The following is an 18,953-nucleotide window of genomic DNA, read 5'->3' as shown; positions in this document are numbered from 1 at the left end:
GGTAACAGTTCTCTGAAAGAAATCTCCCAAAAGATGGTGCACTGGATAGTTGTAAGGAGAACACTATTATGCCTACACACAATGCCACAGTCAGCTGATCCAACCTAGTGATGTGAGGACAGATTGCACCAACTAAGGCAGCCAAATATGAATGCTCTCTTCTGAAATAGTTAGGTCTATAGCTGTATATTGGCAGAAATTTTCCTCTAAAACTTTCTAGTGTAGACAAGCTTTGGAAAAGGTAAGATTTAGTTTAATGAAAGGTAACATTACTGTATACTTGCCTTTGGGTTGTTTGCATCAAACAGCCCAGTAGAGAGCCCAATCAATAATGAACTTTTGCCTTTACTTTTTGTAGGCGATACAGAACGTGAACGTGGTGGAAAAGGCTCTTCCACTGAAGACTGAGCTGACAGAACTGGTGCAACTGTCGGTATGGCTTGTGTCTGTGCCACCTTCTGGAAAAAGGGTTCAGGTTTCATAGAGTTACTGAGACAAGAGCCTAGGGTAGTAAGATAAATAATGTTACAAATTCATGTAGGTAAAAACTTCAAGTCTACAAGCAAATGGTAAAAAGGGTTGAATTAGGATAGTCCAATTATATAATTAAAAAGCCAGATAAACTAGCCTCCACATTTTAGAGTCACTTGTTTTAATATGAACCATTAAAAACATTGTAGGAAACTTAATTGAAATTTCTCCCCTCTTATTTACCAAGTCCTTTAAAAACACAGATGCAAAAATTTGCTAAGTTGTAGGATCATATTCAACTTTTGAAACTTATGTTATAGTTGTAAACTATTATATTGCGTTTAGACACCGTATACTTGGTTTAGGTACATTTGTGTAGGGTATGTTGTTTATAATTTATGACAGAAGCTTCCTTAAGGAGTTACTTCAATTAAGTTCTAATCAACCAAATTTCAGTTGCAAGCCTTACCATATATTTTAGAAGTATGAGCCTGTCTATCCTTGAGTCCATTTGTTCAACTCCTCCTCCTAAACTGTAAGATCTAAGACCACCAAATTTGATATGCAGCTTCCTCTTATAACTTAAAAGCAGGGTCAGGGTTTGGTTGTGCCAGGACAATGGGATGTGTATGGAGTTCAACTGGTTCTCATAAATCGGAAGGTGAGAGTTCTGATCGAAAGTTCTGATGGGGGAGCAAGGGGTCAGAGATGGGGACTAGGACCGCTACCATCCCACTGGCCCAACAGAAGGCAGGGGTAGAGAAAGGGATAGCTATTACAAAACGTTTTGTCTGTTTGTGGGTCTGTCTGTCCCCCGCTGGGGGTCATGTACCTCTCCCTTGACTGTGCTTACTGCAGCGTCAGTGGCCATAGACAGGCACTTTTTATCTGGCCCTCAACCTACTTCCGTGAAAGAGCTGGGATCATCCTCTATCCTCGGGGAAGACTGCATACTGAACCCCTCATCCTCAGCCCCACTCCAGAACAGTGATTTAAATAAAGAAAAACAAAAAACTTACTTAAGTTAAGGACCTAAGCAATGCTGAGTAAATCTTCTACTTACTATATAAAATCGTATATATTTTACTTTAAAAAACTACAGTGTAAAAAGTAAAAAACATATAGTCTGATGCAATGTAGAAAGAGAACTGGTTGATTGTATATGAAGGTTTATATTGACAGAAAATATTCTGTCAAGTAAAATACTGTACATGTGCTGAAATATTCATTTTATATCAGGGATACTGTATCATCACTGTAATATGTGGATGGTGGGAACACCATTGTTTAATATTAACTGTTGCAGCACAGTCCACTCATTTTATTTCTTTTTTGTTCTGTTCTAGTCCAGAATACAGTAGAAGGCAAATACTCATTATGGGAAACATGGAAAAAAACACTATTAAAATACAATATTTTGTGTGTACATACATGTGCACCTTATAAATTGGAGCCCTAAATTTCTTCGGAACAAAAAATTCTTAAAACTTCCTCTCTCATGGATCCACACAGGGGTTTTTTTTGTATTACTATTGATCACTTTATAGTAGCCTAAGTGTACCCGTGCTTCATAGAAGACACTAAAAAGACAGGCCACTTCCCTGAGGAGCTTACTAGATGGAGCAAAGTAAGCAAAATATTTCCAAACTTATGTTAACTGTATCTCCCTCCCCCGCACAAAAAAAACCCAAAACAAATCCAAAAAACCCTGAAGACTTTTGAGGGTTTATTTTTCTCTGGTTAATGTTTGTTTTAAAAATGCAACAGAAACAGACCTCCAATTCTCCCTAAGAGTTTACTAGTTTCTGCTGAAATAACCTACAACAGAAGATTCCCCTTTCCGAATGCCAAAGCACAGTGGAAGAATATACATACCTACCACCTTAACACTAGAAATCCAGATCCAGAAAGTCACCTCCCAAAAATGGATGGCCTTAGGCAGGTATAGGGGTTGTGTAAGAGCATCCAAGTGATACTATGGACAGTCTTCAATAATGTGGCTCATGAAGCCTTGTCTGCAAATTCAACCTGTTCTCCTCAGAGGGATGCCCAGAGCAAGAAAATGATATGATTATCAAGTGCTGAACATTCCTCTGTAGCACAGCTGCCCCTGTTGTCACAGTGGGGACATATACAATTCCACCTCAGATCAACATGGTGGTACTGAGTGCACAAGGTCAAACCCCATTAGATGGAGGCATTTCCCAAAGTAATACAGGTTGAACCTCTGTAAAATAGGACTCTCTGGTCCAACAACATCCATGGCCTGGCACGACCATGGATGTTCCAGGACCAGAGAATCCTGGTGGAGCGCTATGCCTAGGAGCCCTATGGACTATCAGGGTTGTGAGCTGCTGGCAGCAAACTGCCAGTGGGGCCAAGAACTTACATCCCCAAGCTGAGAATTCAGAAGTGCCCCAGCGGGGCTGCCTGGTGGGGTTGGGAGCTCAGCGTGCCATAGCAAGGCTGCTCAGCACACCCCAGTTGGGATGCCTGGAGGGGTCAGAAGTCCGGCACACTGCAGCAGAACTGCCTGGAGGAGCTGGGAGTTGTTTCAAAATGGAAACAATTGCTTCCGATTCAGGTCTTAAGTGTTTCTTCCTCTTTGTTAGGATTTAGTTTTTACATGTAATGATACTGAACATTCCTCAGTGATCTATACGTCTCTCCTGCTCAAATTTCTTTAAGTCACTTGCAGCTGAAGTCCTTTTCCTGTTCATTTGCTATTCTTCAAATTTTGGTGTCAGATTTACACCAACAAAAAACCTAACGAAAGACGACCTGCTGCAAATCCCAATAAGAGAGAAAGGTGCTTGAGATTTTCAAACTAGTTGGACAAAGGAAACACAAACCCTAAGAGTCTTGATCTGCATTACAGTAACAGAGCTATCGTGATCACAGACTGATAGCCACTTCAACATGAAAGCTAGAGTCTGTTTCCATATATCAGCAGAGAGCTCTTAAAAAAGAAATTCTTCTAGCAACTACAGAGAAGGAAAATTATAATCAGATAGCAATACCTGAAATTAGTAGTAATTCTCTAAAGATAAATATCTATTTCTAGCTTTAGATCAAGAGTGCTTTTTATTAATTTGTAATATACAATGATCAAATCAGATCAAGTATTTTCTCAAAAGAAAAACAATTGCACCATTTTGGGAAGAAAAAGTTTGTTGATTGGAAAGGCAAGATTTGGCTATTTTATATCAGCAAAATCCCTTCACAAACTTTCTAGAACTATATAGTGTCAGTGTGGCAATAGGAGCCAACAGATTTAACTTCTGGATTCAAGAGATAATAGCCATATATAATCAATGCTACTAATTACGAATAATAAATTTTGCTTACTGACCAATAGAAGTTTCATCATGTGGTGGCTGCTCATTATGTGGCTGTGCTCTCTGTGAAGCTCCTTCATCACCACTATCATCTTTCTGGGCAGTATCTTCCTGTGAGCTGCAATTTAAAATCACTCTATTGCAATTTATCTACAGGGAATGTCTACGTAGGCATACAGGCCCCACTACATGGGTTCAATTGAGTCAGATCAGCTCAGGCTCTGGAAACCTCCACTAGGTATGTAATAGTATAACTATTCAAATGGTTAGCCAACAAGCTTATTGGTTACCGTATCAGTCAGGGATGTTGGCGTGTAGACAGTTATCTATACTCCTCCCCTTCACCCTGCTGTCTCCCAGAGGAGGGAGCTGGTGGTCACATACAGCTGGCTTAAAAGTTGGCTCCCATCGAGCTGCTTGCTCCCCACACACTGCTGCTTCTGATTCAGGGGCAGTAGTGCAAGGCAGCAGCAAGCACTCTGGGAGCAGGGCCAGGAGACAGTAGTCAGCTGCAGCCCCTCGCAGAAGGCACTGCAGTAAAAAGCATATACTGCAGACCTTGCAGCACAGCCAGCTCCCCAGGAGTGGAGCCAATTGGCTCCATGCCCAGGGAGCTGGCTGCGCTCTAGGCTCTGAAATATAAGCTTTTTACTATAGAGCCAGACTACTCAACTTTGGAAGCCCTGGGAAGCACAATGATACGAGGGCTGCAACTTAAGTGTGGTTGCATGTACATGCAAATATAGATGCAAAAAGCTTCTTTCACACTGATAGGCATGAATACAAAGTTTAAGGCAAGACTACAAAACACGCAGGCCCCATTCAAGTCAGTTTTGCTGATATTAATAACATGCAATATTTACCTGATTTCCACCCATTTGACAGAGCTTTTAATGAGCAATGTCAGTCCAGAAATTTAACAACTAAAACACATATCAACAGAGACCATTATATGGACTACTTTTTTGTTTTGGCTTCCACCTGCAGGCTGTGTGTTGAACCCTGCGTAAACCCAAACCTCACTGCAAACCAACGGGTTGCATGTTGAGTAGCCCTGTTATAGAGCCTGGAGAGTGTAACCTGGTTACTTAAATAACCACTTTTTAACATCTCTAACTTTCACCCTCATAGGCTCCCATAGTTCAAGCTCTAGCCCATGGCTAAATGTTTACATGGCAATTTTTGAGCCTCAGAACCAGAATCAGATGATGTGAGCCAGTCATGGGTCTTTTTATCCCCATATAGACATCCCCACAGTTAACAAGACAATCATAAGTATCTGAGCTAAAGCCAAGTCTAGCATTTTAATGAAGTGAAATATCTAAAGCATTAGACCAAAAAAACCCAGCTATTGTTGTGAATGGCTCTTCAAACTGCCCAAGGAAAAAAAGTGAAAAATTATTACTCACTCCTTCACAGCTATTGCTTCCCTTTCTTTAACCCACACATCATGAACAGTGCTGGGAAGCTGATCAGTTTTATATTTTTTATTTTCTTCAGATTCTTCCAACATTTCTTCTTCCAAATCATCTAAATTAAAAATAAATAAAAACAAGATCACAACTACAGAGCATCACCATCAGATGCTTAAACAAAGGAAATAAAGTTCACAAAAATATTTCTTGTCTTAACAGTAGGACTGTCAATTGACATGCGTTAGCACCTGTGATTAATGCCGCTCAGGATTAAGACATTAAAAAACTTAATGTGTTAATTACAGGCATTAATGCTGCGCTGCCCCTTTGAAGTGCCACTGTGGCTCTTCAAAAGGGCAGTGCAACGTGGAGCCCGGGATCAGCTGGGGACTGCCCCCGGGTTTTGGGGAAATGCCACACGGAGCCTGGGATCAGCTGGGGAGTTCCCTTTGAAATGTGCACCTTTGAAATGTGCGTGGAGGCAGTGTTTTAAAGGGACAGCCCTGGAACCCAGGGTCAGCTGGGGACTCCCCAGCTGATCCCGGGCTCTGCACAGCATTTCCCCAGAACCTAGGGGCAGTGGAGCCCAGGATCAGCTGGGGAGTCCCCAGCTGACCCTGGCTTCCACGCTGCACTGTCCCTTTGAAGCGCCACAGCAGCACTTCAAAGGGGCAGTGCAGCATTAACACCTGTGATCAACACGTTTCAAAGGGGAGGCACACGTGATTAATCGCACGATTAATCGTGATTAAATTTTTTAATCGTGCGATTAATTGCCATTACATTTTTTAATCACTTGACAGCCCTACTTAAATGGTTACAGTCTTGGAGGTTCAGTTACTTGGATATACACAGAAGGCACTTTTATAGCTCCAAAAGGCACTGTTTTCCAGCAGGCTCCCAGACCTCAGCAGTGCTAGAGTGCCCAACCCACAACTGATAATAAGGAGAGATCAAGGAAAACACAGCATTTTCTTAATTCTATCCACAGATCTTCAATTTAAAAAAGCCTACAAGTTTTTAGCATTTAATATACTAGAAGTATAATATGACATACTAATTTATTGGTATACATAAAAGTTTTGGCAATTATTTTAGAAGAATCAAATACATTATTTTTAATTCCTTACTAATTAAGACTCATTTTTAGAATTAATAATAAAATCATACCATCCAGCACATCAGGCCTGGACGACACTTGAGTGGCGTCAAAGGTTTGTGACTCCATTATTGTCCTTTCAGATTCTCTGATACCAACTAGAGCTGAAGATTTCTTTTCAATACAAGAAGCAATTTTAACTTCACTGATCTCTTTTACTGTTAAGTGTTGAGCATCTTCTTCAGGAACTTCTATACATCAAATAGAAAAATTTACTCTTAAAATTGCACTGTTTTGGTAATGATAAAGGGTAAACTGTAGAACTTATAAGCCTTTTAAAACATAAGAAACTACCTACACTAAGAGTAGAGAAAAGACCATATTTACAAACTTTTCTAAAAATCATGAAGAAAGGTCAATCTTCTATACTTTAAAAATAGTTACTGGTTTATTTATTACTATTTTCGTAATTGCAAGGAAAACAAAACATTGCATCTGACCATAAACAGAATAACTGTCTTGCATTTCTTACATCTGTATACCATTTTACAGAATTTCAAGTTTTACTGAATAAGTCTTTGTACCTATGTTAAGGAACTGTATGAGTACAAAGTTTGAGAATATACATATTCCTGAAAAGAATGGAAACAGATAATAGAAGACACAAAACTGACATTATTTCAAATGACTTCTGTAAAATGAGATTATTATTTATGTGCCTTAATATTAAGCGGAAGGAACTTTTCTTACTTGATTAAATGAGAATTTCTACTGCTACACAATCATGTACCCAACACAACTGCAAGACAAGTTAATTGTTGCCAAATACCAATTCTTAAGGTTTAGTAAACTTTTATTACCTTGGTACACCAGTTTACCATTGCAAAAAGTTAAACACACAATTTTAGATCACAGGATTACATTTAAGACTTGAAAATCCCAATGTAATTACTGTGATTCGTCTTGCTCTGCCTGGTCAGTGGAGAACCACAAGAGAAGAAACTAATATTTGATGTTGAATCACTGGAAGCATTGGAAGAAAATTAAAATAAAAAGCCAAACAACACAAGGAAACTATATTAACCCTATGAGAGAAAGTACAGGTCGGACCCTCCCTATTCTGGCACCCTCAGGACCTGACTAGTCCCGAATGAGGGATTTTGCAAGACATGAAGAGATCATTTCTGGCCCTCCAGACTGGGCCCTCCTGGCAACTATCTGCCTCTACACACCAGGTCCACTCCCTTCCACCACCTCACTGCCCCACCAGCAGCCTGCTGTCATGCTGGGCTCCTGACTTGCCAGCCCTGCTGAGCAGACCACGGTCCCGCCGCTGGGAGTCCCAACCCCACCATGGCTGACTACTGCCTCATTGATGAGGCTGGCAGATCTCTGCCCCATCGGAACCCGCTACCAATCTGCCACTAGCTCAGCTGGACTCCTAAGGCTGGGCTTCCAGCCCCTGCAGGGCTCCTGCTTCTGGTCCTGCATCGGGACTCCCTGGTCCAAGTAACATCCATGGTCCTTCTAGACCACAATGTTGCCAGACCAGGGAGTCCTGGTTTAGAGAGTTTCAACCTATACTAGGATTAATAGGGGAGAAGCTCATTACATTTATCCAATATTAAAACATAAGTGCACCAAGATTCTGGTTTTAAAGAATGACTCCTCTTTTGTCCAAACTTTTCTACTTTGCCAGACTTCTAATTCTTTATGGTTAACAAGCAACAGCCCTAAATAATATATTTTTATTTAGCCAATTGAGGCTATCCATTGAAACAGAAAAAACAAAACCCCATAGTTCCAGATATTAAATATCATTGAAACAACTTCATATTTGCTTCAATAAACTTAAGTTTTCCCCCTTTCACAGCCCTTTTTAAACATCGCTTAAAAATTTACTGAGTTTAATTTAATTTCTTTGTATTTGTCACAACTGATATAGGAGAGCAGGAATGAGGGAGAAGATGGAAGGGAAAAAATAAATAGGGACAGAATAAATTTCTATTGCTAAGGAGGAGTCTTCAGCATAAAATCAAATGGTGCATATTGACCAAAAGCTGCTGAAAAGAATTCTGCTGAATAGTTCATTTATTTTCTTGATAGTTAAGATCCTATCTAAAATATAAGTGACAGTTATTTCATCTGTAACTGGAATTTCTTGGAGATGTGTATTCCACTAAGGGCTGCACACTTTGATTTGGAGGAAGACTCAGTCCCATGCTTATATGAGTGCTTCCTTATCTCCCAGCTAAGTCTGCCCCGAGGTCCATGGAGGTGGTTCCGTTGCCCCTTCCATCAGCAACAGTAGTGGAAAGCACACTCCTTGCTGAACAGGCCACTGTATGGGGGTGCCCCTAGTTTCGATCTGAATGTGGTCTTATGGTGAGTTTCATGAGATGCTTCTCGTGATGAAGTGTCCAGTCTTCTCATGTGCGGTTAGGGAAGGACTAGCGAAATACTCTACCTGGACATGAATATGATCATCTCCCAGGCTGTAGACATACAGTGTTGGTGGTTACCACTGACCAAGAAGGATCATCGACAAGTGGCACAGAGTTTGAAGCCCAAAATTCTGGGCAGTACAGTTCTCATAAATGGGTAGGCAGGGAGAAGCATGGATGGAAACTCGCAAATCTACCTACCCCTACCTTTCAAAACTAAAAAGAAAACAAAACTAGTACAATTGTTATTTAAAAATCACCATTTACCACTATCTTTTAGAAGTACATCAGAAACAAGGCCACTGAAACTTGAGATTCAGACCATGCACTGTAGAGAATGAACAGACACAGTCCATCTGCCCCACCATTTATTACACTGGACAGAAGCAGAAGGTGAACCAGGCTGTGTGTGAAACATTGGACACTATTGTCAAATTTTCTGACTCCAGATGTATGTGAACGCTCAGTGAAATGCAATAGGGACCATCACTCAAAGAATAACTGTCCAAATCATTACATTATATTGTGGTAAACAGGAAAAAACATGAATTCTCATAAACCCTATGCAAGGTCATTTTCTAACCCTGCAGTTCAGTCAACCCCCAATTCCCACTTACCATTTGTGATATTTATTTCCTCAAGTAATCCAGTTTGTGGCTGTAACTCTGCTTCTCCCAGTATCTTCAGCACTGAATCAGTAGGGTTTTTGACCCAAACTTTCCTCTGGGGTTCACAGACATCTAGTTTAATTATCTCCCCCATTGTCTGCCCTAGTGGAAATCATGAAGAACAAATATGTTTATCATCTTTGTTCAGAATCCAATAAAATCAAGGGACAACTCTATCTATTGCTTTTTATTTTCAACACATGCACCTGCAAGAGAAATCCCTGCTTCTATATGAAAGTCAGAAGCCATGAAGAAAGGGAAATTTTCATAAACTTCTCAACTGACTTCTGCAAATCTGGACTCAATACTAAGAACTGGCTTGGGGAAAGAAGAGACAATTGGAACATTTCTTACCCTTATTTTGCTATACGTGCCAGCTTTTTTTGAAGGAAGGAATAGGGATGGGCTTAGGAAAGAAGGCTGTTGCCTCTTAAGCCCTCAAACTCTCCAAATATGTTATGTTTTTTATACACACACTGAAAGCTTTGTTATCCAACACTCATAGGGAATAGCGGTTGCCAGTTAACTGAGTAAAAAGATAGAGATTACCTTTCTGACCTTGCCCCCTACCAACAGATCTAGCTCCCCGCAGCTCAAGGCAGGCTGAGGGTGAAGGAAGAACCTGGTGACAACATCAGCCAGAAGTGCTGGCTATCAGAAACCCCACAATAGCCAGCTGAACAGGCAGGAGTCAGGTGCGTGCCTTAAGACAAAGTGGTACTGCGGCTGGGGGCAATGCCAGATATCAAGTTTTCCACTCAACAGCGTGCCAGATAAAGCTTTCACTGTAAGTATTATATTTGAAGCCAATTTTGAGGAGAATGCACCTAATACAATAAAGAAAAGTAGATAAACTGAGTTAATTAAAAAAAATATTTGAAAGACTCTTCTGCAAAGAGACACTGAGCCTCCCATTTTAGGCTTGCTTAAAAGCAGAGAATTTTGTATCACACTCCTTGAACAGCAGTCCTGCACTTTATCTTTTGGCTCTAAAGAGAAGAGGAGCTCCAACTTTCATAAATCATTAGGTATGGATGAAACAGAATTTAAGAGTATTAGGCTTGATCAACAATATTAGGAATTTTATCAAGCTTAAACCAAGAAAGGATTCAACATGAAAAGGTAATAGATTAAACTGAAAAACCTCTTCCATTACATCTTCTAGTCCTTTTGAAACGGAATACATCTATGAGAGAAAAAAAGATTACTACCTTTTGCAGCTGTTTTTCTTTAAGATGTGTTGCTCATGTCCATTCCAAGTTGGATATGTGTGCATGGCTGTATGCACAATTGCCAGAGATTTTCCCTTAGTAGTATCTGGCAGCTCGGAACCATCTCAGTTCCTTCTTGCCAATAACTCTGGCAGAGGGGTAGGAGAATGGGGTTATGGAATGGACATAAGCAACATATCTCGAAGAATGATGGTTTTCAAAAGGTTAGTAACTGTTTTTTCTTCTTCTAGTGCTTGCTCACATCCATTCCATGCTAGATGACTCAGATAGTACCCTTGCAGATGGACTCAGAGTTCATAGATGTGCTGACAGCAACACCACCCTTCTGACACCATCATCATGTGCTTTTTGGGTGGTGACATAATGGCATATGAGGGCATGGACTGATGACCATGTTGTGGCTTTCCAGATGTCTTGGACTGGTGCTATTGAAAGAAATGCTGCTGAGAAAGCTGGAGCTCTTGTGGAATAAGCAATCAATAGCTAGAAGCTGAGCCTTTACCTCCTTGCAGCAAGCCCCAAGACAGGCAGTTATACAGGATGAGATTCTTTGGGATGACACGGGCAGCCCCTCTCCTCCTTTCTCCTACTGCAACAAAGAATTGCTTGGGCATGCAGAATGGTTTAGTCCTCTTGATACAAAAGGCTAGGGATCTGCTTATTGTATGGAGTCAATGCTCCTCAGTGGTCACAAGGTTTCAGTGAAAAACCAGAAGAAAAAATGTTCTGTTGTTGTGAAGTTACATCACCACCTTTGGCAGGAAAGCCGGATGGGGGCACACCTGGATCTTGTCCTGGAAGGCCCCTACATAAGGGAATTCTGACTACAGGGGTTTGATCTCAAAGAGCCTTCTGGTGGAGATGATCACCATGAGGAAAGTGACTTTTCAAGAGAGAAGCTATGTGGAACAGGATGCTAGCAGCTCAAAGGGAAACCCCATGAGCTTTGACAAGACCAGGTTTAAGTTCCATAGGAAAAATCAGTTCATGAATCTGAGGGGAGATGCTTCCCAGGCCCTTGAGAAATCTAATCATAATCTTCTGGGCGAACACTGATCTCCTCTGCACTGCAAGGTAGAAGGCCAAGATGACTGCCAAGTAAACCTTTACAGATGAGCGCGCCATACCTTAACGTATTAGGTGGCGCAGATACTCAAAGATAGACTGCAGGGAAGACCAGGACAAAGAAAGATTCTACATGGACACTCAACAAGCAAAGTGTCTCCACTTTCTTCTACCTGGCAAGATTTGTCAAACTTGTTTTGATCAGACCTATTCTTCATGGTTCAGTTGTGCAATAAACATGATGTCAAGTGCAGGGAGGTGAGGTTTGGGTGAAGCAATTGGCTGTGGTCTTGTGAAATCAAATCTGGACAGGGCGGAAGTGTGAATGGAGTTGCTACTGAGAAGTCCAGATGATGCTAAAAGAAAATAGAACATATCCATATTCAAGTATTTCTAAAGGATGTGAACTGAGGCGCAGAGTAATCATGTAAATAGTGAAAGAGACATAACTAAGAGCACTAAGAGTGGAAATGCTCAAGTAGGCAAAGCAGAAAGCTTGCTTACTTTCTGTCCCTGAGAACGACTCCTCCATAGTTAGCTGTGCAAGAGGAATCACCAATTCAGCCGCTGCCACCTCCCATTTCTTACGCTCTACTAGAAGTGGATATTCTTCTTCTTTACTCTCTTCAGCCACAACTGTCTGACAGGTGTTGTTTAGCTCCTTTATTCCTTTTACATCTTCCTGTGCTTTAAGATTTTGATTCAATCTTCTTAGTATTTCTCTTTTATTCTGAAAAAGGGCAAAAACAGAACTGTTAAATTATTCTAAATTCAGAATGGAAAGCAACAGGAAAACTGAATAAAACCAAATGTAACTGGACTTACTTGCATAGCAAGATCCACCGTTTTTGTTTCCTCTGAGGTTTCCTGGATAGCAGTTGCATTTTCATCCTTTAGAAACAGGAAGCATGCAATTAAATAAAAGGAAGCAAGTCAGAAAAATATCTTTAAAATATTTATAGTCTGTACTGGGCTAAATATTTATAGTCTGTACTGGGCTAAGCCTCTTTAAACATTTCTCCATTGATAAATTTTGACTCTTAATTCTTGTACGATAATTCTGTTATGTAGCTTGCCTCTGAGAATTTCAAGGACAAATTTGTCTTGGAAACATTCTATACCTGGAAGTTAATAGTTTTGTTTTTTTTAAATGAGTCTGTGTAAGCAGACATTAAAAAGGATCAGAGCATAAACTAGGGGAGATCAAGTAGCATATTATGTATGAACACTCACATCCATGCCTTAATTTAAGGTTGAGTGACTCCTGAAAGAACAGAAGAAGGATGAGGTCAGAGTTAAGGTACTCCCACACAAAAAGAAAAAGGGATGGGAAGCTATAAAATCTTCATTACAAATAAATGTAGAGAGGCTAGGAAGTGCTTGAATTTGAGTAGGAAGAAGAAAGAAAGAAACATCTCAATATCTGAGCACAAAGTAATCAGTTTTATCAGAAGTAGCCAATCAGATCAAGCAGAATGAGAAAAAAAATGGATCAATGATTATTTCAAAAAATACAAAAGCTATTACATTGGCAGCTATATAAAACCAATTTATGGTGGCCCCTTATTTATGGCTACATTGAGATTTTTAGCAAGTATTTTTAAATTTTAAGTCATACAGAAATGTATACAGGAGCTTAAGTATTTGAAAGGTTTTGCTATTAGAAATATTAAGCAGCAATTTTAATCTGTGAAATAAAAAAAAGGTTATGTACCTTCCATTCCATGTAAGTGCGCACCACGTCATCAAAAGTTTTTTCCTTAGCAGTACCTGTTGGGCCAGCAGGGGAGCCCCCCCTGACTGGCGCCGGTATATCATCTAACATATACCCCTGCTGGCTCTGTACCACCCTCAATTCCTCCTTACTGGACTACTTTGAAGTGGAGGTGAGCTGAATTTGGAATGGACATGAGTAACACATCTCGAAGAACAACAGTTACGAAGGTAAGTAACCATTTTTTCTTCTTCAAGAGATTGCTCATGTTCCTTCCACATAGGTGACTCCAAAGCAGAAACCCAAGGAGGCAGGGTCAGAGTTCTAACCTACAACTGACTGGACGACAGCCCCCCCCCCCTTCAGGCTGCGTCCTCCCTCGCTTGATGATCCAGCGCATAATGACTGGCAAAAGTGTGGACCGAAGACCATGAGACAGCCCTGGAGATGTCCACGATAGGCACCCGGGCCACAAATGCTGTAGAAGAGACCTGGGCCCAATACTCCTTGATACAAGACGTAATCAATGAAGAAATCCTCAGCGCAGAGACCAGCTGCCCCTGCAGCTTCTCTGCAATTGCTAGAAAGAGCTTTGAGAACTTACAGAAGAGCTTTGTTCTTTCCAAATAAAAAACTAAAACTCTCCTAACATCTAAAGTGTGTAACACCAGCTGTTCCTTACCTGAAGCATGGTGTTTGGGGTAAAAAACTGGGAGGAAAATATCTTGGGACACATGAAAGCGAGACACCACCTTCAGAAGGAATGCGGGTGGGGTGTAATCTGATCTTAGCCATAAAGAAAAGTGTGTATGGGGGTCCGAGCTGAGAGCCCTCAACTTGGACACACACCTGGCTGATGTGACAGCCACCAGGAAGACACCTTCCAAGAAAGGTGCAGCAGCGAGCATGTTGCCGGGGCTCAAAGGAAGGCCCCATGAGTTTGGACAGGACCAGGCTGAAGTCCCATTAGGGGATGGGCTGATGGACATGCAGAGAAAGCCTTTCAGAAACCTCTGTACCATGGGATCTGTGAAGAGAGTCTTGCCCCGGGAGCCCAAGTGGAAAGTGGAGATGGCTGTCAGGTGTACCCTAACTGAGGAGGAAGATAACCCCTATAATGTAAGATCCAGGAGTTAGTCCAGGACCAACAGGATCTGGACCTCCATGGATGATACCCCCTCTTCTGGACAGCTCAGAGAAGCACTTCTACTTAGCTAGGTGAGTGGCCCTAGTGGAAGGTTTCCTACTCCCAAGCAAGACCTCCTGCACCCGCTCCAAACACTGCCGCTGTCAGCCATGGAGCTTCCATGCCATTAGGTGCAAGGGTCGCAGGTTCGGATGACCAAGTCTGCCAAAGTCCTGCGTGATGCATTCCAGGTCCAATGGGAGAGTGACTGGCCTCTCGCAGGACAGACTCAAGAGAAACATGAACATGCTGCCTGGGCCACGCTGGCACAATGAGGATCAGGGGCACCCTGAATTTCCAAACACGCAGGAGCACCTTGTGGACCAGCGGGAAAGGTGGGAAGGCATAAAATAGACCCTGGGACTAGAGGGCAAGGAGCACGTCTCCCTGGAAGCCCCACCCCAGCCTCATGAGGGAACAGAACCTTAGGTACTTTCTGTTCTGCCTGGTGGCAAACAGGTCCAGAAGGGGAAACCCTCACTTGCAGAAAACTTGGAGATCTGCTACATCCCCTCTGAGGGACCACACATGGCTGGTGAAGGACCTGCTCAGTTGATCCGCCAGAATATTCTGGGACCCCGGGAGATAGGAGGCAACCGGGTGAATATCCACTCCTATGCATAGCTCACAGAGCTGAAGAGCTTCCTGACAGAGGAGAGGGGAGCAGGCCCCACCCTGCCTGTTGATATAGGCGACCACTGACATACTGTCAGAAAGGACCGTTTTGTCCCTTAGCTGAGGGAGAAAGGCCACACAGGTGAGGCAGACTGCCTGCAGCTCCCTGACATTGATATGCAGGGAGAAATCATCCTTTGGTTACATACCTTGGGTCCGCATGTCTCCAAGGAGAGGCCCCTAACCAGTGTCGGATGCGACCATCACTAACCAGAGGGTCAGCGGAAGTCTGGAGAATGGGACTCCAGTGCAAACCGCGCCTCCTCTTAGGTCACCAGTCTAAAGAACGCACTACCTCAGGTGGAACTGTCACAAGATTGTCCCAAGAGTGCAGACGGGTTGTGAACCTGCACAAGCTGCAACTGTAGTGGACGCATGCGAAGGCTGGAGTGCATGCAAAATCTGGCCATGGTCATCGGGAACCCTGGCATATCCTGGACAACAACTTTGAGCACCAGGAAGTGGGATCTGGGAAGGGAGGCCATGGCCGACACTGAGTCCAGGTAAGCCCCCAAAAACTCTATGACCTGGGTGGGAAGCACGGTTGACTTGGTCACATTCAAGAGCAGCCCCAGCTTGTGAAAAAGGTCTTGCACTAGAGCAGCTGATCTGAAGAAGAGTCTTGAAGGAGCCAGTCGTCCTGGTAAGGGAACACCTGGACACCCTGCTTTCTCAGTGCAGCGGCCACAACGGCCATACATTTCGTGAACACTTGAGGGCCCCCTTCTAACTTTTCCAGGACCCAATAGTCCGGGGTAATGGATTCCCAGGCCTGGCAGAAAGGAAACAGGCGGTCCTTGAACAGGAAAGTTGGGGCTGGGAAGTAGTCCTGCAGCATACCCTCAAAATCCTTGATGGGACCCTGAGGGCTTATTGGATGGGCCCTATCCATGATCCAGGGCTGGAGAGGATAGGTATCTGCTGTTCCTCCCATTACAGTTTCTCCCTCTGCGGCGGAAGAAATTGGGGCGGGTGCCCTGCGGAGAGGGCCTAAGGGTGTGCCTGACAGACAGGGAACACTGTTGATTAACTGGGGTATGGATTCCCAGGGACTTTAAGGTAGCCCGGGTGTCCTTAAGACCGTTTAGGCATTGGTCAGTCTGCTCGAAGAGGGATGAACCCTCAAATGGAAGGTCTTGAATAGTGCCCCCCAAGCTCTAGACCACATCAGATACCTGCAGCCAAGAGCTGCAATGCAGAACAAGTCCCACAGTGTGGGAGGCTGCATCAGCCACGTCCAGGGCAACCTGGAGAGCAGCCCCAGAAACGGCTCTGCCCTCTTCTACTTGGGCTCCGAACTCAGGCCGAGATTCCCTAGGGATCAGCCAGGCAAACTTGCCCACATTCACCCAGGTGTTATATGTGTAGGAACTCAGTGCAACCTGCTGGTTCGCTATGTGAAGTTGAAGACTTCTAGATGCGTAGGCCTTTCTGCCCAAAAGGTCCATTTTCTTGGCATTCTGCTTTTGGGGGGTGGCATCCAGCTAGCCCCGCTTCTCCCTCTGGTTCAATGCCTGAACCACCAGGGACCCTGAGGCAGTTGGGAAAAAATGGTGTTCATTCCCCTCCTGCAGTAGGAAATACCTCAGCTCAACCCTTTTGTCTGTCGGCAAGATAGAGGCTGGGGTTGGCCAGAATGTCTTTGTGATCTTGGTCATGATCTTATGAATTGGCAGGGCCACTCTGGTAGGAGTGTCAGCCTTCAGGAGGTTGACCAGAGGATCCAAATCCTCAGACACCCTCTCTGCCTGGTCTCCCAAACTCACATCACTGGTGCGTCCGTCCAGCGGGGCATGCCTGGGCCCCACGACTTTAAGTCCTGCGAGAAGTGCCAGAAGTCTATGCCCTGCAGAGACTCTTATGCAGCTTGTCTTAAGCACCTCGGAGAGGCCCACTTGTCTGAGGCCTATAAGATCTGCAAGACCTGTAAGCTGTGTAACAAATGGGAAAGGGAGTCTTGCTTGAAGATTATACTGACGGAGGTGGCCTGGAAGCTTACAGGAAAGAGGGCCAGCCATGGCTGAGGGAAAAAAGGTGGGCAGTCCAGCTGGAGACAGCGCAGGATCGGGGATGGAGCCCCCAGCTGCCACAGCCCGCAGCAGCAAAGGGCTGGGGTCAGAGATCCCCAGCAGCTTGTGTTGGCATGGGGTCAGAGCCCCATGGCAGTTCCTGGGAACATGGGGCTGGGTTTGTAGCCCTATGGCAGCATGGGACTGGGGTTGGAGTCCCATGGCAGCTTCTGCAGCGTGGGTCTGTGACCGGAGCCCCATAGCAGCCCCCTGGACAGCAGAGCTGTGGCCAGAGCCCCACGGCAGTCCACGGCAAGCAGGGCTGGACTCCTGTGGCAGAGGCTGGAGCCTGTGATGCCTAAGGAGTTGGCAGCAGCTAGGCAATTAGCCCAGCCAGGTTGGGGGGAGGAAAGGGCAAGAGAAGGTGCCTGCTGGGGCAGCCTGCTGGCAGCAGATAATGGGACTGGGGGCTGGTGGCAGGAAATCTTTGTCCAGCAAATACTCTCATTCAGGGCAGGACAGGTCTCGATGGTTCCAGACCTGGGAGGTCCAACCAGAACAACTTTCTAGAAGGGGAAAAAAGAGTGGGTGGAATCACGTGTCAATGGATGTTGACGAAGCAGAATGAATGGTGCTGTGCACCACTAAGAATTTGCTAGAATATAGAAAATCCTGAAACGTAAGTGGAGTATATGATAATAAGGGTCTACATAAACTCAAGAAGCTCATTGTTCAGAATTCAGTGTACTGATTTCACTAAATGTTTCTTGTTATAGTAAATGTGACAACTGACTGTTAATACTGTGAGTGATAGGCATTATCAAACATCTCTGCTGAATTTATTTGACTTAACATTGTTGAGTTAGAAGTTGAAAGAAGTGGAAGGAAATAAGCAACTCAATGATGTACTAAAATGGAATTCTTGTAAGGTAAAATGTATATCCTTGCCAACAGTTATTAAGCCACAAGATAAAAGATTTAGGGTTATCACAAAAAATTGTGGAAATTGAAAGAGTGTGGCTTGGGGGGGAGGGGTATTTCTCAGGAGCAAATATGCTACTTGATAAAATTATCAATTGAAGTAGAAAAGCAAATCATGTACAAGTTTGAGACCACATTTTTTTCAAAATGACAAAAAAAAAATTCACTGAATTGTAGCTACAATACTAATTTACATCTTTATTCCAGACCTTCCACCAGCTATTCACTCTAAGCTTCATTTTCATTTTCAACATCCAAATATGACGAGATCCATATCAATGATCAGACCATAAAAACAACTGCAAGTCAGACACACTCTTGGAACTTGATAAAAAAATTAGTTTTTAAAGTAGCACAAAGTGAATGATTTAAAGAAATATGAAGGACTGAGTTTAAATTTGTTCAGATGAGTAGATCAGACAATGGTTTACTACGAGATGTTTCAAATAGGAAAAAAGGGAACAAAGAAAGATGTAAAAGAATCAACATGACAATAATACAAGATGGATGGTTAACTATAAAGGAGACATGATGAGAAATTTAAGTATCCATATAGAGAAAAAATGGATTCTTACATATTTCTGTTGATTGTATATCTGAACTCCTCCCCCCTCCCCGAAGGATATCATGTCCCAATTGCTAAAGATACTATTCAA

General features: G+C 43.1%; 1 protein-coding gene across 9 annotated transcripts in view; it reads right to left on the bottom strand.

Annotated features, from left to right (window-relative positions):
* NEK1 (NIMA related kinase 1) overlaps positions 1-18,953 on the bottom strand; it is a 150,242-nt gene that overhangs the window by 31,255 nt on the left and 100,034 nt on the right. For 7 of the 9 annotated variants that reach the window (XM_025185930.3, XM_006111679.5, XM_006111682.5 and 4 more), the window contains 7 exons: positions 12,558-12,623; positions 12,237-12,462; positions 9,385-9,537; positions 6,395-6,574; positions 5,219-5,339; positions 3,824-3,927; positions 285-502 (listed from right to left, as the gene is read on the bottom strand). In XM_025185930.3, the coding sequence (XP_025041715.3) occupies positions 285-502; positions 3,824-3,927; positions 5,219-5,339; positions 6,395-6,574; positions 9,385-9,537; positions 12,237-12,462; positions 12,558-12,623 (1,068 nt within the window). The remainder of the gene's footprint in view (positions 1-284; positions 503-3,823; positions 3,928-5,218; positions 5,340-6,394; positions 6,575-9,384; positions 9,538-12,236; positions 12,463-12,557; positions 12,624-18,953) is intronic. The other 2 variants (XM_075931131.2, XM_006111681.5) reach the window with 2 other exon arrangements.

This window comes from Pelodiscus sinensis, chromosome 4 (genome assembly GCF_052426305.1).
Source record: "Pelodiscus sinensis isolate ZL-2025 chromosome 4, ASM5242630v1, whole genome shotgun sequence".
Lineage (NCBI taxonomy): Eukaryota > Metazoa > Chordata > Testudines > Trionychidae > Pelodiscus > Pelodiscus sinensis.
The sequence above is the reverse complement of the archived record's forward strand: the minus strand, read 5'-3'. Positions and strand labels throughout refer to the sequence as shown.